The sequence below is a fragment of the Bemisia tabaci genome, chromosome 1, assembly GCF_918797505.1.
Source record: "Bemisia tabaci chromosome 1, PGI_BMITA_v3".
In the NCBI taxonomy this organism is placed as follows: domain Eukaryota; kingdom Metazoa; phylum Arthropoda; class Insecta; order Hemiptera; family Aleyrodidae; genus Bemisia; species Bemisia tabaci.
The window spans coordinates 27325277-27346610 of record NC_092793.1 but is presented as its reverse complement, the minus strand read 5'-3'; the positions used below and the strand labels follow the sequence as shown (position 1 = coordinate 27346610).

Genomic DNA, 21334 nt, shown 5'->3' with positions numbered 1-21334 from the left:
CCTGTAGGCGCTAATAAGTGTTACATGCCGATCGCCGCGCCGAGGGCTTCTCCTTTTCATCTCAAGTCCTCGTTATTATTTCTCTCTAAGTCGCGCCGTTCCAGGCCAAATTGCGTGTTTGGTCTCTCTCTTAACCCCACGTATTGAAGGTGCTGTCTCTTGTATCACTTTGTAAGAGACGACAAAATTAGAAATTACTATACTCTCAGGAAATGAGAGATTTTGTCGGCCCTCAACTAGCGAGCACACCACATCTTTCCACTTGCACATAGTTCCAATTCGCATAAATACGTCCTTATTTGAGGAAAACTCTTTGTTACTCCACAAATCCTCTCGTAACCCTGAATAATTTCCGAGAATTTCCGATTTATACCCACCAATTAAGTGATTTGTTCGTAAGAGATTCCGATTGTAGAGGTGAGCGGAAACTTTTCAGAAGGATTATTTGAGAAGATGTTGCTCCTGAGTGCGGGAGTCGTGGTGCTCTTGGTGGGTTTTTTATGTCACGTGGGATTATGACGCGGGTGTTAGTGTTTTGAGCTCTGAAGTGGAGCGTCGAGCGAGCTGAGAGTTTTCTCGGGTGGAGTCGTCGAACTTCAACTCGTGCGACCGTGTTCGCACGTCAGCGCGGCATCGGCAGCGGTCAGTTGAAAATGACTCGGTTTATTCACCTGGAGACCCGGCCCGACTTCGTCGAATTTGGATGCAAATGCGCCACCCATCGGCCGTCGGGTCAACACTTGCCACCGCCACTTCCACCTTCCTGCACCACCCCCTCATGAGGACGTCAGTTAAAAGAGCCGGGGACCTCTGGCTTACCGTTCAATCCAAAATGATGTTACTACGTCTTGGAACTGCCCATTGCAGGGAATCGCTGGCTTAAATCTTATTTTCCAAGAATTCTTGATGGATAAACACAAAGGCACGTGTTGAGTCCGCGCCAACTGAGTTTACGCACTTTTAGACTGTGAGCAAAGATCCACAATCTTGATTCTTGCAATTACTTCCCGTGCGACAGTAACGCACATGTTGCATATTACTACATACATTTATTCTACATTTATTAACTTATACGTTTCATGTTATTACTATTGAAAAGAGTATGAGCACTCATTTCAGACGATTTTCTATCGCATTCTTAAGTTAATGTATTCGCGCAATTTTTAGGAAATTAACTATGTTACAATTAATATTAGTAAAAGTTTACTGTATTGGGGCGATGGGCGACGCCGGGATTAAGTTGGGGTGTAAGAGAAACACGAGAAGTACCCTCAGTTAGTACGGTATGCAAGGAGCACTAAGCTTTCATCTCAACGCTTGGATGCAACTATTCGAGCTCCACGGACGTCCGTGTTGCATACACACGGAGGCGAAGGCGTTTTGATTCGAGGCGAGTCGATGATTTGATTGTGGCAGCAGGGGGTTGAACTGCGCGAATCCAAAATGGCAGAGCAATGAGTTCTTCAATCATTCGTTTATACTGCAAAGATATCTACAACGCACAATAATATTTGCACGCATTCGTAGGATGTGAGTATCTCTTGTGCTTCACTTTTGATGAAGTGAAAGTGATAATTGGTAATGTGCTGAGCATGATTTGTAGAGCAAGTATAGAGAGATCTTCGTAGTATGAACGATGAATGGAAGACGCTCTGCCATTTCGGATCCTCGCAGTACAGCCCACCGCGCTGCAGATGAAGCAGTGCGTGCTGCAGATCCAAAACGCCTTCAACTCCGTGCGTATGCAACACGGATATCCGTGGAGCTCGAATAGTTGTATCCAAGCGGTAAGATGGAGTTCGTTTACTGTTCGCTGTACACAAGACTAGCTTAACGTGATGCTTGGTTCTCTTACACCTCACTTAATTACCGTTACCTAGCGTCCTGATGAAGTAAACTTTTATTGATTTTTATTGCGATGTTTTCAATTTTTCGAAAAATGCGTTGATTGTTTAATTGTGTCACAACGTCGCTGATCTTAGAAATCGCAAATAATTAGGTATTTGAACAAAACTTGTTATGTTTTCATTGACTCATATTAATGAGTAGTCTCTCGTTCGGATTTTTGTCCCTTTTTGAAAACGTACTTTTAACGTTTAAGTGCAAAATTTTCAGGGAGTAATCCGCTAAGCCGGGCAACAGTTTCTCGCGTAAAATATTAATAAAGGCGTTATCAAAAATCATATATACGCCTCTTCTTGAGAATTTCTTTGTTTAGGGATTTGTCCCTTCAGGATGAGTCTCAAAATTACTCAAAAGAACCTAGTGGTTAAATCGTTGGTAGGAAGCACAAATGCTTTAATTTTAAAAACGTTGAAGTGATCATTATTTTAAATTTGATCAAATGCGACCATAGAATTGTAAACATATGGGGAGAAGCACTGCTAAAGGAAGGAGACGAGAGAGCTTGAAAATCTTAAAATATCACATGAGAAATTCTAAATCTTTAAAATTTTTCATAGGTTCTCGCCCCTGGGTACTCCTTCAGCCTTAGTATGCCCCACAAACCTACCCTTACGGGACGCTTAAATCAATCTAGCATCAAGTTTAAAAATTCATAAATCTGGCTTTGGCCTCGACTGCCAAAGCTATAGGCTAATTATATACAAACAAACGAAATTTCCCTCTCAGCCTCTCACTTAATTCCGTTGCTTAGACTAGCAGTGCGAGATCTGGACGTATTTCCATCAAAGGGAACTATGTGCATTATGACGTGAGCCCTGCTACGCATATACTCCTATGGGTCTCAGGGCTCATGTCTTAATGCACATAATTCCGTTTGGCAGAAATATGTCCATCTCTGTAATGCCTGTCTCCGTTATTACACATAAGTGCACTCCGGAAATGCATTAATCATGCAGCCAATCATGGCCGAGATCTGACCCAGCTGCGCTGGACCTATGCGCCTAGCCAGAGTGTAATTTTTTTAGCGACCCTTCACAGAGACGATTTAGAAACTTTTGAATTGATCATGAGCTTTTGGGACCGCTACGAGAATCTATTTTCTCTCAGTCCGCTAATAAATACACTATCTTGAGTAAGGCAGAAGTCCAGAAAAATCAACTTTTTCTATAGACTGACATTTCTCCCTATTCCCTGACGAAGAAATTAGGCAGTCTTATAGGGTCATATCGAGGAGGAGGCAATTCTCAGCGCACAGTAGATCGAGCCAATTAGAGAGGTCGGACATGGAATTTTTTACTAAAACTGCGAATTTTGATGTCTAATTCGTCACATTTTTAATTTAGAGGGGTGATTGCTGAAGAAAATTTCACGAAAAAACCAATCGAACCGCTTTCAGAACCTCAAAGTTTTGTATAAACGGAGTTGAAAGCGTTTAAAGTTTCCAAATTTTGTCCGACCTCTCCTATCGACTCGATCTATTGTGCGGCGTGTCAGAAAAAATTTATAAGAAATCACTTATTAAAGTAGGTGCCCTGGGGGAAAATTGATTTTGAAATGAACTTCCGCCCTTTTCCTATATTTCGGAATGCATTTCCGCCCTTGGGAAACGTTGACTTGATGAAAGCCGTAGAACGGAAAAGGACGGTAATCCAAGATTTCCGCCCTCTCTCTTCTCCCGCACGCCGATATTTCCTCCCAAAGCTTCTCCCTCAAAATGTTGAAACCCATCGAGCCTTCTCCATTTTTACGCATCGGATGCGCGCACATGAAAGGAGTCCCGAAATACAATAGATCGTTTTCGATACATCAAATAGGTGAGATTGTATATCGATATCGATTGGTTCAACATGTAAACGTAGCCTCAAAAGTCAATCTAGTAATCTGAGGAAACGGGTTTTTTCTGATAGATTTTTTATTCTTATGAGTACTTAATGGCATCGCAAGATGAAATAGTTAGGAATTTTCTCATTTTCAGCTTTTCCGACTGAAATCCTGAAAGTTTTGTTTGAGGTTACGTTCTATTGTTCTGAACCAAACGGTACATCGAACCACTATCGAAAACGATCTGTAAAAAAGAATGCCAAGAAGGTGGACTTCCGCCCTTTCTAAAATAGTGAATTCAAATCAACAAATGACGTCACTACGAAAAGAATCTCTCTCTACGCACTCACCTGAGATGGCAAGACGGCAACCGCGCTGGTCGGCGGGTGCGCGCAAAAATTAGGAGCCTGAAACGTGCGACCCAGCGACGAGTCACGTGTCGAGAAGCATGCCTGCAATTTCGACGCCGCGCCTCGCCGCGACGCCACCCCCCTCCTCCTCGGCTGTACGGCTACGCGACGCTCCCGATCAAGTCGAGCGCGGAGACAAGAGGACCGCATGATTCAACTCTTTTCATCTCTCTTCGAGTGGACTTATCACCCCAGGAAAGAATCTCGGCTTGGTCGTCGCGTCGGTCTCAGTCGACGGAAGTCAGTCACTCAGTCAGTGTGTCCGTCTCAGCGGGAACCGCGCCGCTCGCGTCCGCTCGTAGTCCCAGTTGACGCCGCGCCTTCCTCCGCTCAGCTATCAGTTCGCGCGCTTACCTCGCTCATCGCGTCCGCCAGTGATAACAGAACCGGTCCTCTCCAGTGTCAATTACACATCGCACAATTTCACCCACATCGCACCCGTGCTAAAACCGTGTAACCAGTGTTAAACCTCCCTTTAATTTATCAGTGTATTTTCCCAAGGAAATATACACTTTTGCGTTTTTTTGATCAGTTCAAGGCGTTTTTTTTCTCTCTCTCTCTGAGGAAATAAGTTTGTTTAGTTATCTCAATCGCAATTAACTGTGTTTCATTGTGCAGTGTTACGGTGTTTGGTGTTTTCCAGCGCTCGTTGTAACTTTCGGCGTGAATTTTGAGCGTTGCTTCAGCAATTCCTGAAATACTAGTGTTGCTCCTAGCGGGTGTGAAGATACGCCCCGGCGTGGTTGTGTTGCTGAGTGCGCGTCACATCAAAGTGAGGAGAGTTCGTTTCGAGTCGCATTTGTCGGAGGTGACTTGAACAAGGACGCGCTTGTTTCGTCGTGTTGAGTGTTCAAAATATCCAAAATTACGGAGATGGTGACTCAAAGTGCAGCTATCATGGATAGTCATTTTTTGCTAGCCGGCGAGCCGCCACCTCCACCGTCGTTCGAGAATAGGGATGTCTGCCCTGGCAACAATAAAAAACGCATTTTAAACAAAGATGTAAGTCAAAAGGTTCGAACCTTTGTTCTCTATCATATTTTTAATCATCTTAATCAGGGCCTAATTTACAGTATAGGAGCACAAGACGCACGCCTAGGGGCCAACACCGCACGCAGTTTTCCCCCCTTCTCCTTCGACCTTAACTTTTTAATTTTTTTCGACCTTCATTCCTTGTTTCTCAAAGGTTTTTACGATTACGCCTCTGGAGGGCCCTGTACCCTTCTTTTTTCTCATAATGTGTACAAAAAAACGCTTTCGATTTCCTCAAGAAAGGGTTAAAATCTCACATTTTGTCGCAGAAGACCCCGTGCGAAAATCTGCTGGGAAGGTTCCCCGCTAAACCCCCCTTCCTAGGGTAGGTGATTTTTAAGGGGCCGCTCCAAAGACTGCATCTACGGCCCAGTTGTAAATCCGGCCCTGATTGAAATATACAATGTTGAAGCTTCTACTGAAGCAACATTATACTTCATTGCTGAAAATAAATGTGTTGTCATCGGCAAAAGGAAGTCATATGGGAAAATTTTGAAAATCGAGTTCTTATATATTCTTACGCGGCAAAAATTCTCTCAGATAATACCTAGGTTTTTTCCTATTCAAAATGTGCTGAATTATGACTCCGGGGTATCGCTTTTCGGAGGATTTTCAGAAATTAAAATGTCGAAAAAAGCGCTTTGGAAGTTTCGACTGGAAAAGAGACAGACAGGAAAATACCTCTATTTTAATTTTAGGGTGACTCTGATCGTAAGCTCAATTATTGGCGCTACTCCGGCCTATGTGATTCGTTAGGATACATGTTAAATTTTCGGGTACCATTAGAAATAGAAAAATATCCGATTGCAATCATAGATAAAGCACACTCTGAGCTTTAAAGGCCAAGTTCATTGAAATCCGACGAGCGGGACGCTCAGAAAATCAATTTTCCCGCCCCGCCGCGTCACCGGTGCGTTTCCCGCCACCTCCACCTTTCAGGCGCGCGATAACACGTGAACGATTTTAAATACTATTTTTAAATTTATATTTGACAGCGATATATAAATATATCTGTTTGAAATATTATAGATTGTGGACTGTCAATTATAGGGCAGATTCCTCTAGTTAGGTTAAGCTACCGCCAAATTTTTTAAGTTTTTCACCTTCCAGTTTCAAACCATTGTGAATTATTACCACACGAAAGACGGCGTTCATCAGAAAACAGTGCTACGCAATATGAGGCCACAATATGCATCGCACTTTGACTGTAGCGCCTTGATGCAACTATTCGTGACCCAGAGCTTCCCTTATTGCCTACGCAGAAACTGAAGGCATTTTGCCTTTTCTTGCCATTACAGTGTTCCTTTTAGGAACAAAACAGCACTTCGCAACATGAGGCTACAATTTCAATCTCAAGAAACCTGAATCACTCTATCCTAGCGCATCTCTTTAACGTAGCCGCAATATTGACGTAGACGCTTCTGAATGTGAACTGTCTAGACGCACCAGTTTTAGAATTCTTGTGTCGGAACATGCTTGAATGAGTTTTGGACCGATTTAAATTATTATGATTTTAGCTTGCACTCAAGCTTGTGATTTTTTCCTTTTCGTGTGATGTTTTTCTTCTTTATTTCCTTACTGTTTACTTCTCTAGATGCATTAGCTGTTAAATCAAGGTAATAAATCTCGATAATTCGTAAGAGAAAACTTCTAATGAAACCTGTTGAAATGTTCGAATTAGGGAATCCTTTTTGTTCTTTTTCACATAAAAGATTTCATTTTGCTCTCTATAAAATTTCCGTCACTTCATTGAGTCTACTCCAACAAACATCTTAGTTTTTGTTGCATGTTGTGCTATTTATTTTATGCTCAGCATCTATATTAGGTATTTTTAGGATTCAACAGTGGCTGTTAGCGCCTAAGCGCTAAGGTTAAAGCCCTATTATTTGTATACAGTCGAAATAAAAAAATTAGAATTCACAAAATGGCGATGTCAATTTTTTTCGTAACTATTTTTTAATGGAAGATTCACATATGTTCTGTGTAAAAAAGAAAAATTAGGGTTCCTCAACTCGTGCATTTGAACAATATAGTCTAAGTTTGAACCCCCGCCAAAAACTATTCATCTTAAATTATTATTTGTTGATGCTAAAGAATGAAAAGGGAACATCACGTAGAGAACATTTTCGGAATAATCTTGTTGCAAAATCAATAAAACAGAGAAAAATGAAAATTTTCCTGACTTTTTTTTTAAAAGATGATTTTTAAAGGTCCTCGGTTTCTCGTCAAAAAAGTATAAATCACATCAACCCAGATATTAACTTTTCCATCGAAAGAAGTTCCTGTAAAGCACGGTTCGCGGTTAGGGCCTAAGGCGTCGGCAAATTTGCTCAAAAGAATCTCTCCCTCAGAAGAAGAAGAAGAAAAATCTTCTGTAAGCACCTATTAAAGAGATCAGTCAGATGAAAAAAAGACTACTCAAATGTCTCAAAAAGGTCATAATTGAACAATTTTTGCAGAGGCAGCCATGCCCGGAACCAAAAACTTGTTCTGGAGGGGGGGGATCAGAAAGAAAGGTTTAGGGGACACTAAAAACATCTCGAAGGAAGATATGTAGGTTTCTCTCGGCTTCAACGGGGGGCTCGGGAAATTTTCCTATTCTTAGAGGGGGTCCGGAGGGCTTTCTTCGGAAAAGTTTAAAGAAGTCCCATCCGCAATGTTGAGCTGTTATCCCCAACAAATTGATGGTAATGAAATTTCAAAGGTGAAAAGTCTGTCACCCAATCATTTAACATAATCTCTCAAATTCATCGGGAGGGCCCAAATAGATTTCTGAGGGGGGGGGGGGGGGGGGCTTTGCTAGTTTCGCCCACGGAGGCACCTCCTCTTAATGAGAACGAACTGAATGTAGAATGATAAAAATTCAATGCATCATCATGCATGCACACTTTCCAGTGAACGCCAAAAGCACGTTTAATGAGACGCTATCTTCATAATTATTTTCCCGTCACTGCGCGGCGTGAACAACCTTTTTATTGCCGAAATTTTCCGAGGTAAACATGTGAGCGGGTCAGTGTTCTGTTTACGTCTCCTGGAATATTACCACGTGGTCTCGCTCGGCGGAGGCAGGCGTGGCGCCGCGCCGCGCGCTGCGGCCTTATCTTCCTCGCGTATTACTCTTCCTCTCGTTTTCCACTTACGCTGGAATTTTTCCCGACGAAACCGTCGCCTCACATTGTCCAGAGCTCTACAGCGATAGCATTTCGGGAGAGAGGAAGTGAGTTTCCGCTCCGTTCAAAAATTGTTCCTAGCGCCCCGCCTCTGCCATGACCCATGGTAATGTTTTATCAACGATGCATTAAATGCATGGGGACAGTGGGGGGGGGGGGGCTGTGGCTCTCTCCCGACAGATGACCCCCCCCCCCCCATCTTAGTCTTCCGTGAAGAGAAAATGAGCCGTGCCCCTCCCCCCATTTTTCCATTCACTCCGTTCAAGGGAATTTCTAGCTACGTTTATGCAATAAAAATGTGCGTTAAGAGAGCGAATAGAGATTTTTTCAATTACAATTTTTGCGCCATGAAATAAAAACGGTAAAATATGAAATTTTTCAAAGAAAATTTCGCGGACTTGTGATATCTTCAATGAAACTATTTTAGAAAATTACCTTTAATTGTGATTGGGGTGCCGGACTGTCGGAACTCCAATGCAGAGGTGACTTAAAATGACTGGTGTGTACCAAAAGTGTGCAAGATGATATCCTCAGGAGAGATAGATGAGAGGGAAAGCGCAATATAGTTCGGAAATCGATGACATCTTTTTATGGATTCTTCGATCGGACAGATTCGCCGACGCAAACTTCTGCCTCAGCTCTCGCCAGAGCAGTCAGACTTTAATTTGCGATACGGAACTAACATTTCTGACTCATTGTCAGCCACAAAAGCACCTATCTACATAAGAAAACTAATGGCATAAGTTGTTTCTTAAAGAAGCCAAAAATGTAGCAGTTCCCTATACTGCAAATGTAGTCCAGTTGCCCTACCTAAATATTCTGCAGTGAATAGTTTACAATGATTTTGTCCGGTTATTTTGTTGCCTTGTTTGAATTACTGTCGTTGAACTAAGTCATCGTACCAAAAAAAGAATGCCTACTCTTTACAATTTGTGACATAAAATGGATTAACTATGTTGCTAAAATCATTTGATACCGGGAAAATTTCTGAAAAAGTTGATATCTTTTGATTATTAAAAGCCCTTTCAGAACATAGACGCGGTCCTAACTTCCAAATTAAGCTATTGCATCCAATATAAAAGCAAATTGATAATAGTTTGAGCTCTTCAGAAATTTATTCCCTTTAAGAGCTAAAATTTTGAATTTGCAAAAAATCCTGTTGTAATGAAATGTTGGGACAATTGGACTACATTTTGCAATTTGGAACCATAAATTCTATCCCGGTTTAAAAACAACGTATTTGCCATTAGTTTCCCTATGCACATAAGTGTTTTTTCAAATCAGCCAGGATTTATAGTTCCAAATTGCAAAATGCAGTCCAATTTACTGTAACTTAACGCTTAAAAATATAGAAGGTTCATTCAGGTAACTTCTGATGAAAGGACATTGCCGAAAATGTGCAGGACTGTGTAAATTTCAGCGATCTCTTTCAATATTTGCCTGTAATTATTGTAGTTCAGTGAAAGTAGCCATCGATACGTGACTATTCGGGCGTAGCGACAATTATTTCGCCGAAATAAGTAAACAAGATTAAGGAGGCGTACGCAGAGGCAAAGAGGCTCCAAGAAGAAAGTATAATGATTTGGAATTAAAGTGTCGGAAGAAGTAAATTAATTTCGGCTCATTCATCAACATTACCTACTTCTCTAACCCGTGACAACTACACGTGACGAATCGACCGGCGACAGTTTAGGAGTCATCGCAAAATCGTTTACTCCGCTCAACTCAGCGCTTTCTTTATCAGTTGCGTCACTTTTTAAGTCTGTTTTGATCAACTCTTGATCAATATAATGCCGCCACGTCCTGATTATTTACTTGCAGAAATCACGCCTGATATGTATGTATCAAACCACGAGATTTTTCTAAGACATGCAAGACAAGGCGCTCATCATTTTGTTCTATATCTGTGGGCCAAACTTAATCGACTGCATAACCGAGGAACCTCACACTAACAAGGGCTATCTATGTGGGCTTCCGTCTGTTCGAAAATTACATATTATGGAGAGACTTTTAAACACACCATTGCGCTCACATCAGCGTTGGTAGAAATATAAGGGGTATGGTCGTCCAAGAGGAAAAAATACTTGCCCATCACTGGAGTACCTACCCTCTATACCGCGATCAGTAACGTATTTACAGACAGCCTTTTTGCGACGCATCTACATGTAATTCTGTGTTTTGTGGCTTTTACACCATGACGTAGTTAAGGAGGAGACCCGATGAGTAGAATACTTCTCCAATAACGACAAGTTCCGCAGTGGGAACAGGAATTCCCAAGAAAATTCCAGGAACTCGCCTGGTGACTCCCTGGAGTGATGAATTGATCATCTTGTATTTTTGCATTTGTGAGTGTGTTTCTCTGTCAGAGTTTCGCGGGATCGGAAGTAGATTTTAACCGGGAATTTCCGTAAATCACAAGAAAGTTCCCCCTGCGATCCCTACAGATGAGTTATCTTTGTTCAAATATGAACGTCAATGCGAGTCGTGCTCCAGAAAATTCCTAGTCAAATGGACTCGTAGTGATTTCACACTTTGAGGTTGAAGCCCCCCCCCCCCTCTTTTCAATTTATTTACTCTTCTGATGCGTTCTTAGTTTCCTCAAGTGGAAGTATTTCTACTAAACGGAACTTAGCGCCGATTTCAGTTCCTTTTGAGAATTTTAGAATCCCGAATAACGCGTTCTGTCAAACGGAACTATGAGTGACATTTTGAGCATAGGACGGAATGAGCTTACCGCCCGGCACCAACCTGCAATCCAACCCGCATTCCCTTTCTTCCCCTCTGGCGCTTAGTTCCGTTTAGCAGAAATACGTCGAAATTTAGTGTATTTTACTAACTATCGGGAGTCATTCAATCCGGCCCGTAGTCGAATGAAAGACTCAAATTTTAACTAGGTACCCAATTTGACTTTGAATCGATGGTTCATTTCTAACACTCAGAATAATTTAGGGACAAGTAGAAGTTTAACACAATATACATATGAATTGATTTTATAAAGGAAAAATAAAAGTTCGTACCTTAAAGTGCAGAAAAAATTATATTTAATTTCGGCTTCAAAATCAGGAGAAAAAATCTTGGTGCTAAATTAGTTAAAACCAGAAATAGGTATATTATTGCTAATAACAAAAATGAATAATATAGTCCCGTCCGAAACGCTCAGTTTCGCTGCGTGGCGCTTGAGATCGATCGTCAAATGATTAGTTTGCTCGGTGTTCGGATCGGTAGCCAGGGGCGTAGCTAGGAAATTTCTCTAGGGGGGGCCATGGGACCACCTCTCGTGGTGAAGAGAGCTGGGGGGTGAGGAATGGAGGATCCCGTTTTTCTGGGGGGGGCAGGCTCCCCAGGACCCCCCTGGCTACGCCCATGTCGGTAGCGTGGCGTGGCGTGCTTTGCGATATATCGATCGATCTGCCATTTAAACCTATGGGAAAGGATCGATTGACAGGGTGTGCGCAACGAAAACCTTAATAATCGATGTTTTAGTACAACTTCAAATGGTGAAATATCGATGATCGATCATTCACGCCTCGCCAATGGTTTTGGATCATCATTTGTCGAGTTGCGAACATTACGAGTCGGGGTAAACTTGCGTAAGAAGAGCGTGGAATCACGTTAAAGAACACAAGCTCATGACGAGGGCCTCCCTGGCGGATCCTCCTGCCGGCGCACAGTGGATCGAGTCAATTTGAGAGGACGGACATTAATTTTTTGACTAAAACTACGAATTTTGATGTTTATTTCATCACATTTTAAATTTTAAGGGGTGTTCTCAGATCGAGATTTCACGAGGAAACCAATGGGCTCACTTTTAAAAACTCAAAATTTTGTTAAAACGGAGTTATGAGCTTTTAAAGTTTTCAAATTTTGTGCAACCTCTCCTAATGACTCGATCCAGTGTTAGAGTACCTGTATAGCGAGAGTATGGACAGATGTGAAACTCCGAAAGTCCATCAGGCCTTCACCGATGCTTCTGCGAATAAAGTTAGGGCCCAGAAATGCAGCCAACCTATGAATTTCAATTATCCAGAACGATTTACTAATACTATTGTTAAGAACCGTCGTTTATTAAGCACGTGTTTGACTCAGTTTTTGCATAAATTTACTCAATTTTGCGGAAGAACGCTCATTTATGTACATTCTTGGCCATCTTGGTTAGAATTGGAACCTGCAGACTGGCAGTGAAATTTTGTGCGTTAGAAGTTGGTTAGAAGGGTGGCTGCACTTTTGGGCCCTAAGCCCTCCATGAAGCGATCTGTCCATACTCTCGCTATACAGGTACTCTATCCAGTGTGCGGCGTCGGCGATGGCGATCGATTCATCGGAAGAGTCACGAGCGCGAAATCAGGCTGCAGGTGAGCTAACGCTGCAGGCAATCCTTTGGTGCGGACGCAAATAAAAACTTTATCTACATCACGTGTTTTCACCAATTGTGGGAGCGAGCCGCCGCCATTGACACGTTTCGCGCCATCTGTGTTGCCTCGATCCGAGGTAAACACGCGTGCCCCGACCAATAGCGCAATATCACCACTTGCTACTCTTGCAAAAATTTCACCGTTTCCCCGTGGACTTTGAGTCGAATGTAGTAGCGTTTCGTCGCACTTCGCTATTTTCCCGTTGAGCTTGGCCCGTTCCATTTTTAGCCCTCAGTCCTGGTTTTCCTAGAGTATCCAAGACCATGTTTACGACCCGTTTGACGAATAGAGCCGTTATAGACGCTATTAGTGGCGCGTCACAAAAAAGCGATATATATCGATTTTTTCGCATTGGTAGCATTGAAAGAGGTTATGCCAATGTCATTGTTTGGATCCAATTCGATATAATAGAGAATCCCAATGATGACGTCGCCACTAATAGCGTCTGTAATATTGAAAAATTTAACTTCGACAAGCACGGCCGGCCCAAGATGAAAGGCATGGAGTCGTGTACGCCCAAGGGCTCCATACTCAGGAAAGACGAAAAAATGAGTCGTTCCACGCAGGAAAATTGAGCACATGTTTTTCATTAAAAAAAAAAACACACATACACACACGGACGAACTGATCAGTTGTTAGGGTGTCAAAGTTACATCGTATAATTTTTCTATTGCTGTTTAGGGTAACTTTTAAACCCCATCTGTTCAGATGATCAACCTGCTAATGATTTTATAGTGCATTTTAAAGAATAAAGAAGATGAAACATAAAGGCTCATAATTTAATTAATTAATGAGAGAAAATTTAAAACCTAGGATAAGTATTTCTCATGTTTTTCCCCCTTTTTAATTGTTATCAATGCCACATTTAGAAATATCATTGCAATTAAAACACTCTATCCCGTTAGGTACAATAGCAACTGTCCGTCCATCATGATTCTGTCGTCGTGCGTCAATGGAAATTATTAAATCACACACTTATTAAGTGTAGTATATCTAGCAAGAGTTGCGTTCAAAAAAATTATAAAAATTGATTATGAATCATTAAAATCTCCAAAACTAATGACTAAGTTATTCCATTAAATCTCCAAAACTAATGACTAAGTTATTCCATTACAATTTGAACGTGATAGCATATATTTACAGTCGAGTTTTTACGTTACTTTCGCTCAAATGTTGTTACACAGCTAGTGTGCATTGAAGAGAAACAGATGTCACTGCCAACTCGATTATTGGCAGCTGGGCCTACGGAAAACCGACAAGCCAGCCGGTAATCAGATGTAGGTCAAGGCCGCTGATCGCGAAAACTAGGTCAACTCTGCAGTAAGTCACACTGGGCAAGAACTAGCAGCGTCCCGTTGCCAAATTTAGAATAAAATATATAAATAGCGCAGGTGAACGCATCTCCAAAATTTTGCCTCTCGAACAACCGAAGGTTAACTTACTCGAGTGACGACTCGTTTGACTCAACAACTGTACTGTAGTGGGAAAAAATCCTGAAAATTATGAAAAATGGCTTCATTCAAAGTTCAATTATTTCAAACACTCGAATGTTTAATTTAGTCGGGGAAAAATCGCGTATCAATATTGTCATCCGTCGAAAGGGTTTGGAATTTTAAAGGCTTAACATCACAAATGCTGCCACAAGGACCAAATTTTGGAATTCGTTTGAAAGGCTCTAAAATTTTTAGAACGATCGAAATAACAGACCTTTGGGAATGGATTTGAGTCACGGAGAGGAAGGATTTAGGTCATTCCTCAGGGCGAATTCCCCTTTCCACACCGGTGTTTCAAGACGTCAAATTAATTAAAAAGAAAATGAAATTTAAATAACTTTATTTTTCTCTTCATCCTTATGATTTTTAAAAAAAAATTAGAAGAGAGATCAAGTGATTAAATCTTCATCGTGACAAAAACTGTGAACTTAAAACATACTACCACGTAATTTTGTTTTTAACTTAAAGCTTTTCGAATGATCATTCCCTTATCCTCTCAGGATAGCGTGGGATATTCCCTCCATTTTGGCCTCAACTTGAGAGCTTTTTTTGAGCTTGGAAGTTGATTTCAGAGAAAACCAGTGTTTCTCGCGAACTTTTACACAAGAATCAACAGTCAAACCGCAAATTCCTCACACACGCAACATCTCCATAGCCTGATTCGGGACTTGCAGCTACTGCGCTGATAAAAATATTTGTATTCTTGTGTTAGTTTCGGTCAATGTAGGAAGTGAAACACAAACCAACACAAATTTTGTGTTGATTTTGGTACAGCTTGCGTCGAGTTTAGCACAGAAAACAATGGAGAAACCGAGAAAATGCATTCCTCCTATTGCGACGTCGGTATTCACCATTCTCGTTTTTTAATAAATCTCTTCAAGAAAAGTAGCTGGCATTTTCTCTTGAAATCGTCAACCGAAGGCTAGGGCTATTTTGTGTTTTACTTCCCGTATTAACCAAACTTTTGTGTTGAAATTCCTCTCTCTCTGTGTGAGCCCGGAGCTCTGACCATTGAACTTGGGGCACGGATGCTGATTACTGAGGCTGAGGGAGTTGTCCATCGTGTCACCAAATTACGTCTCGGGGACCTGGAGCATTCTATCTTTTTCGAAAACTTATATTAAGAGGTTAAACTATCTTTGCATAGTTGGTTGAGAAATGAAATATCATAAAGGTTCGGAAATTTAATTCGAAGAGCCACAATCTAGATTGCACAATCGCATGTAATCTTCTAGAAATTCAATTGAAGTGCTCATATCACGCAGGCAATTAGCAATCGCTGGCAATTCGTGAGTCATCAGTAATGGATAGAAAACCATTCCTTAAAAAATAGAGAAGCAAGAAGAAAGCGTAGATAATTTTATTTGGATTCCAAGCCGCCTTCCGTCTAAACTGACTGTGTCGCAAATCTTACAGAATTTTGTGAGAAAGGAGGGTCTCTGTAAAGCTGAAGTCACGTTTTTCTGATTGTGAGAAGCAGAGATTCCAAACAGTATGCAGAATCTTTATTTCTGTGTTCTTAGTTGAGTTTAGGTCGGATAGGCAACTAAACCAACCGCGTGACAAGGCAAGGAGTATCCTAAAATAATGCAGGCGCCCCGAGCCGAAGTCTTGTTTCTGGATTCCTCTACCCATGAAGCTTTTCGAACGGAGGAGCGCCATGCAAACTGAGCTCATTTTTTGGAGTCTTCCTCTAATAAAACTCTCATACGTTCGTTATTATGAAGCATGTTTGAATATTCGCGTCACTATTTCGGCACTACCTACATTATTAAAAATTAAATTCAGTGAAACTGGGTGCAATTGTATCAGCTGTCACCACACTTTTAAGAAGAAGAGGACAAGAAAAAATCTCTATTATATTTCAAGGTAAAATAAACTATACTCTTTTCTCCTTCTATACTTCTAAGTCATGGTTTTCTATTCATTACTAAAGCCTTACACATTGCCCAAAGTTAATTGGGAGTCTTTGCACATTGCCTGTGATTCTTAATTGCTTGCAACGTAAGTATATACAGTTCACAATTGAACTTTTCAAGTCTCTTCCAGAACATAGATACTCTAAGGACTGTTTGTAAAGGACAAAATAAACAGGAGTCACGTATGTTGTTTCATGCCCCCTCCCTTCCTTTCAAATTTTTTTTGCGAATGAACGAGGTCGGTCGTTTATATTTTGTGGGCAAGCGTTCAGTTTGCATTTTTAAAAACTCAGTTTGTCTCAAATTGTTTTCACTTCTATGAGAAAAAGGAATCAGGCTGAAAGTGACTTACAGCAAAGTTTCAGTTCCAAAATTACGGGAGGTTAAGGATTAGAGTAAAGAAAGCGCCGCCTCTCATACCTTTTCTCATGAATCTCTTACCCCCAATGGTACACGGACTTTATGTCCACTTTTTTTACGTCCACAGACTTTTCGTCCACAATTTTTACGTCCACAGTTCTAAAGCCCACACTATTGTTAAGTCCATTACTTAAACGTCTACTAAGTTAAGTCCACAAATGTAAAGTCCACTAAAATCAAATTCAAGCGTCATATTTTAGTCCGTGTGTAAAATTATATTGACAATATCGAGATGAGAAAATTAAGAAAGAATGAGGTGTTGCTATCGTAACTCATATTTTAAATGAAATGTTAATTTCTTCTTTTGATTCATCTTTTCAAATTGTCTTTGGTAAATACTTGGTTTCATTTCTATCCTTGAAATTTCCGATCTAAAATATGCCTTGAATGCACATTCTTTCTTTTAATGAAATTCATTACTTCATTTAAAAAACAAATCACAACAAACAATCAATGCAGAGAGTGCAAACATTTCAAAATCATGAGTTGAAAAACGCTGACTCCGCGAGTTTAAATATTAGAGCCTAACACAGAGCGGAGCGGCGTGTTAACAGCGCAGAACGCGCACTGGCGCCTACAAACCTAACGGGATACTTCACGCATTGCGCAACGCGTGAAGTATCCCGTTAGGTTTGTAGGCGCCTATGCGCATGTCACGCTGGTTGCCTGCCGCGCAGCAATGCTTTAGGCAACTATTTCGCGTCAGAGGCGTTGCACAGTATCCTACAAGATTGAAGGCGCACGAAATAACTAGTTAAAGAGGACTTTCAATTTTGACTGCATCTTTTACTGAAAAATGTTTAATTTGGCATTGGAGCGTTTCCTAGGCTCCCGCTTTGGTTTTCATCTTATCATATCCGTACAGTGTACACATGAACATATGTTTTTATCTGCTGTTAGAGTCTGTTCTCTTTCATGACTTGAACCATGAATGAAATGTTTTTAAGAATGAAGGAGCTCTTCACCTCTCTTAATTTAAAAATCTAAATATATATATACTCCCATTTTCAAAATTCTCTGTAAAGCCGTTAATAGCCTGTGACGTTGAACGCCTCAAAATATACTAACTAACTAACTAGTAGTAGTATACATTTATTCTTGAGGTGGTTCCTGTCATTTAAATGAGAAGAAAAAAATGTGGACATAACATGTCCACAATTTGGACAATTTTGGACATATTCATGGTTGGACATTAAATCGTGTGGACTTAATAAAGACTGGACTTAACGTTTAGTAGACATAAATAGCGGTGGATATTTATTTAATGGACGAAAGGTAGGTGGACATAAAGTCCTGGAAGCCCCCCAATACCAATACAAATATACTGAGAGACCATTGCTCCTTTGGATTTGAGTAGACTTAATCACTAATTTTGTTATTACTTTAATTTTCTCGCCGTATGCCTTAAAATTCTCTATTTACCCACTGTATAAGACATGATTACATCCTTGAAACACATTTTTATTTCGAGAATCATAATATGAATTTGGCAGTCAGATAAAGTTCCAATTACAGTAGGCTCTCACTTGAAGGCAGAAAGACCAATATTAAATTAATAACATAGATAGAAACAATCAGGTAATTTAAAGAGCCTAAGAAATGAAAAGTCTGAAAAAGAGAACTTTCGGAGGATCAGCGTGAAAAGTTCGATGGAATCTTAAAGAGAGCGTAAGTAAAGAGTAGCAAAGTATGAATTTTGTTGTTGAAGGTGCACCTTGCGCCGCCGTGTTTTGATCGAATACTGTCATTGGAAACATTAAACAATCAATCATTGAAAATGTTATTCTGTAAAAACTGACTTTTTTCGTACTGTAGAAGTGTATAAGCTAAAATACGAGGAAAATAAAAATACATTACAATCGTCATTTACTTTTTCTGCTTAATTTAGATAATTGGTCTTCACTCCAGTCGTCAGATGGAAAATTTTTTCACAAGCTGCCGCTGAGAACCGATAAATGCTCTTATTTTTCTCCATCACACTTTTTCCCAGCTAAATTAAGTCCTCAAAATCCAAATTTTTTTCAATCGATCAGTTTGAAAAAGTCATCAATAAAATTAACAAATGCAAATCATATTTGAGAGAGAGGTGTGGTGATTGAGCCCAGAGGAATCATTTTAAAAGAGCAGCTTGTTAATTTTCAAATTTTTTGGTTTCTTATTTTTCAGCGTGCGTGATTCGGTATCTAATTCATCTGATTGTTGTGAATGGTGAATGGTGGGCTCAAATCTAGGACGGACCCCCACGATGAGGGGTCTGCGGGAGCCCCAGCCCCCGGCTGCTGAGTGGACCAATCGGTAATCATTGTTTACCTTATCCTACTATGATTCCAAAAAAGTTCAGGTAAACCCGTATTTATAGGATGTTCCTGCGAGAACAGCTCTTACTTAGGGATCTCACCAATATCATGTTCAGCACGTACATTTAAGGGAGAAATGAAGTAAAAAAGTTACTTCATCGGTGTTATTCCTCAATTTCCCACCGAAAACTCTGTTTCGTAACGTTTATAATAAAAATATTTACAAATTCATACTCGATATTTTTCTTCATCCTATAAAATTTAAAACTTGCAAATTGTATCACATGCCTCCTTAAAAAGATAACGACCATATTCGAATGTATGTGTGTAATTTTTATATTTTTGGATATTAAGATTGTTAAACTACTTTAAATATGTATAAAAAGTAAGTAACCGTCATTTCAAACACCTTAAGTGTTCACTACTATTGCTTGTCAAATATTTTCCTCGTAGTTTTGTCTCACATATTCATTATTCCTACGTTTCAAGAAACTAAAAATAATCCTGTTTTTATACTCACAGAAACAGGAGAAATTGCGTAGTAAAGCAATTAAGTATGAAATAATGTGATTCATTTTGAAAACTCTGTTATGCACAAAAGAAGTGCCAAATGAGTTCACGATGATTTTAAGAAATCAGAAAATCATTTGCCAAATCAACTATCATAAACTCTTGAGGAATAATTACTCTAACCCTAAGTTGTTCATTTGTCCCGTTATGTAAAAGAGCTAAGTCGAAAATTCACCAGTCAGGCTTTCACTCCATCTACCATTCACAACTTCTGATGATACCGATTATGCAAAAAACTGCACCGTACGTTTTCCAGGAATTCCTACTTCATGAGGGTAGTTCATAAATCCAAATCATTCTAAGATCCACCTCAAACAAGAGGAAACACCGAAATATTTTTTTTTCTGAATCCATCCGTAGAATTTTTAATATTTCAAGGATTTACGATCATAGTTTCTGACATTTTGAGAAATGTCCAAACTTTATCGGAGCTTGATTATGTCTTGACAATACTCTCATATCTTTGAGCGAGGAAATAGTTTATATCAAAGAGCTTTAAACATATTTCCCAAATGGAAACAATAATTTAATACATATATGTCTTAACACTGATTACCTCCCATTTGTAAAAAAATAGAATGATTATGTTGGATCCAAAGAGTAGGTATCTATTTCCCCTTTGAAATTTACTTTATGACACCAATACATTTCACGAGGGCCTATTGAGAGCCTTTTTACATCACGGTCAATAAAGTCTCAAGTATATACCATTAATTTTATACGGCAATTGATCATAAAGTCCTAGACACGTCGACAAGATAACCCAACTTTAAGTGCAAGGCGTATGTGTGAAAGTTGCAGTTTACTCACGACTGTGATAGTTGGGGAACTTCTCTAAAAACGTTCCTTGCGGCTCAATGAAAGAAGAGTGTGTTAGTGACGTTAGTCTCAGGAAAATGCATTTCAGCTCAAAAGTTTACCAAGATTTTAATCAGTATTCCTCAAATTAACGTTTCAGTTCAAAGGCCCTAAAGAGAAATTGAATTCTAATTTAATTTCTTACTGTAGTTTATCAAAAAAGTCTATCGTAGGATTGTGTTTAAGTTTCATTCGCCCGAAAAAATCGTAGTATTCATAGTAAACTAAATGCACAAAGAATCTCCGCCTTTCATAAGAGAAAATTCTAATCGTAAATGTTTGAATTTAATTTTAATGCATTGGTGGCCAACAATTTTGCGTGAAGTTTAAAACGTTGGCAATTTTTAAGATATGAGCTAAAATTTTTCAAAAAATGTTGAAAGTTCATTAAACAGGCTCAGTCAAAGTTGCAACATATCCTTCTTGGTTACGACCCATTAAGGCATTTTCATCCGTGAAAAGTTCCATCTGCAGAAAGTTTTCCTGGTGCCTGCTTGAATATGCTGCTTAATGTCTTGCTCAGGGCATTACAAAAACATTGCACTGTTAATAAGATTAAATAGGTTATAGACTAATGTCGGCCCTTCAAACGTTCGTTCCGGCTTGAGCCGTAAGTTAGGACGGCCGGGCATTGAAATTGCGTCGCAAGTTAAAGAAGGGGGCCATCCGATTCAAGCTGCCAATTCGACGAGAAAGTCCCATGAATTTCTTCGAAGTTTTTACCAGCGGAGGAAGAAAATATTTGAATTGTCATAGCCACGAGGCTACGCCGACTACAAAATGACGCTCCACGACGCATTGACTTGGCATTTCATGTTTTATGTATCACGTTTGGAGGTCGTAAGAGTCAGCGTTCACTCGTCCATTCCGTTGCCGTTGCCCGCTCGGTGCTGTTGACCGTTGACTTATTGTTGACTGTTGACCGGACATCGAGCACGAAGCCTGCCACTTGACGCCGGAACACGCGTCGGATTTAAATTTCAAAGCACATTTTTGCGGAATTCCCAGGCGTGTACTCATGTGCAGT

At 40.2% G+C, this 21334-nt stretch overlaps 1 protein-coding gene across 4 annotated transcripts in view; it reads left to right on the top strand.

The window, feature by feature from the left end:
• Window positions 1-21334, top strand: part of LOC109041224 (transcription factor cwo) — a 71844-nt gene that overhangs the window by 39062 nt on the left and 11448 nt on the right. Inside the window, exons 1-2 of one of the 4 annotated variants that reach the window (XM_072298973.1) lie at window positions 4998-5138; window positions 18749-18877. The exons of 2 other annotated variants lie outside the window; for them this stretch is intronic. Coding sequence is in view for 1 of the 2 variants with exons in the window: in XM_072298972.1 (XP_072155073.1) it covers window positions 5010-5138 (129 nt within the window). In the remaining variant the exon portion in view is untranslated. Of the gene's footprint in view, window positions 1-4309; window positions 5139-18748; window positions 18878-21334 lie in introns of those variants that run through there. One more of the 4 variants, XM_072298972.1, reaches the window with a different exon arrangement.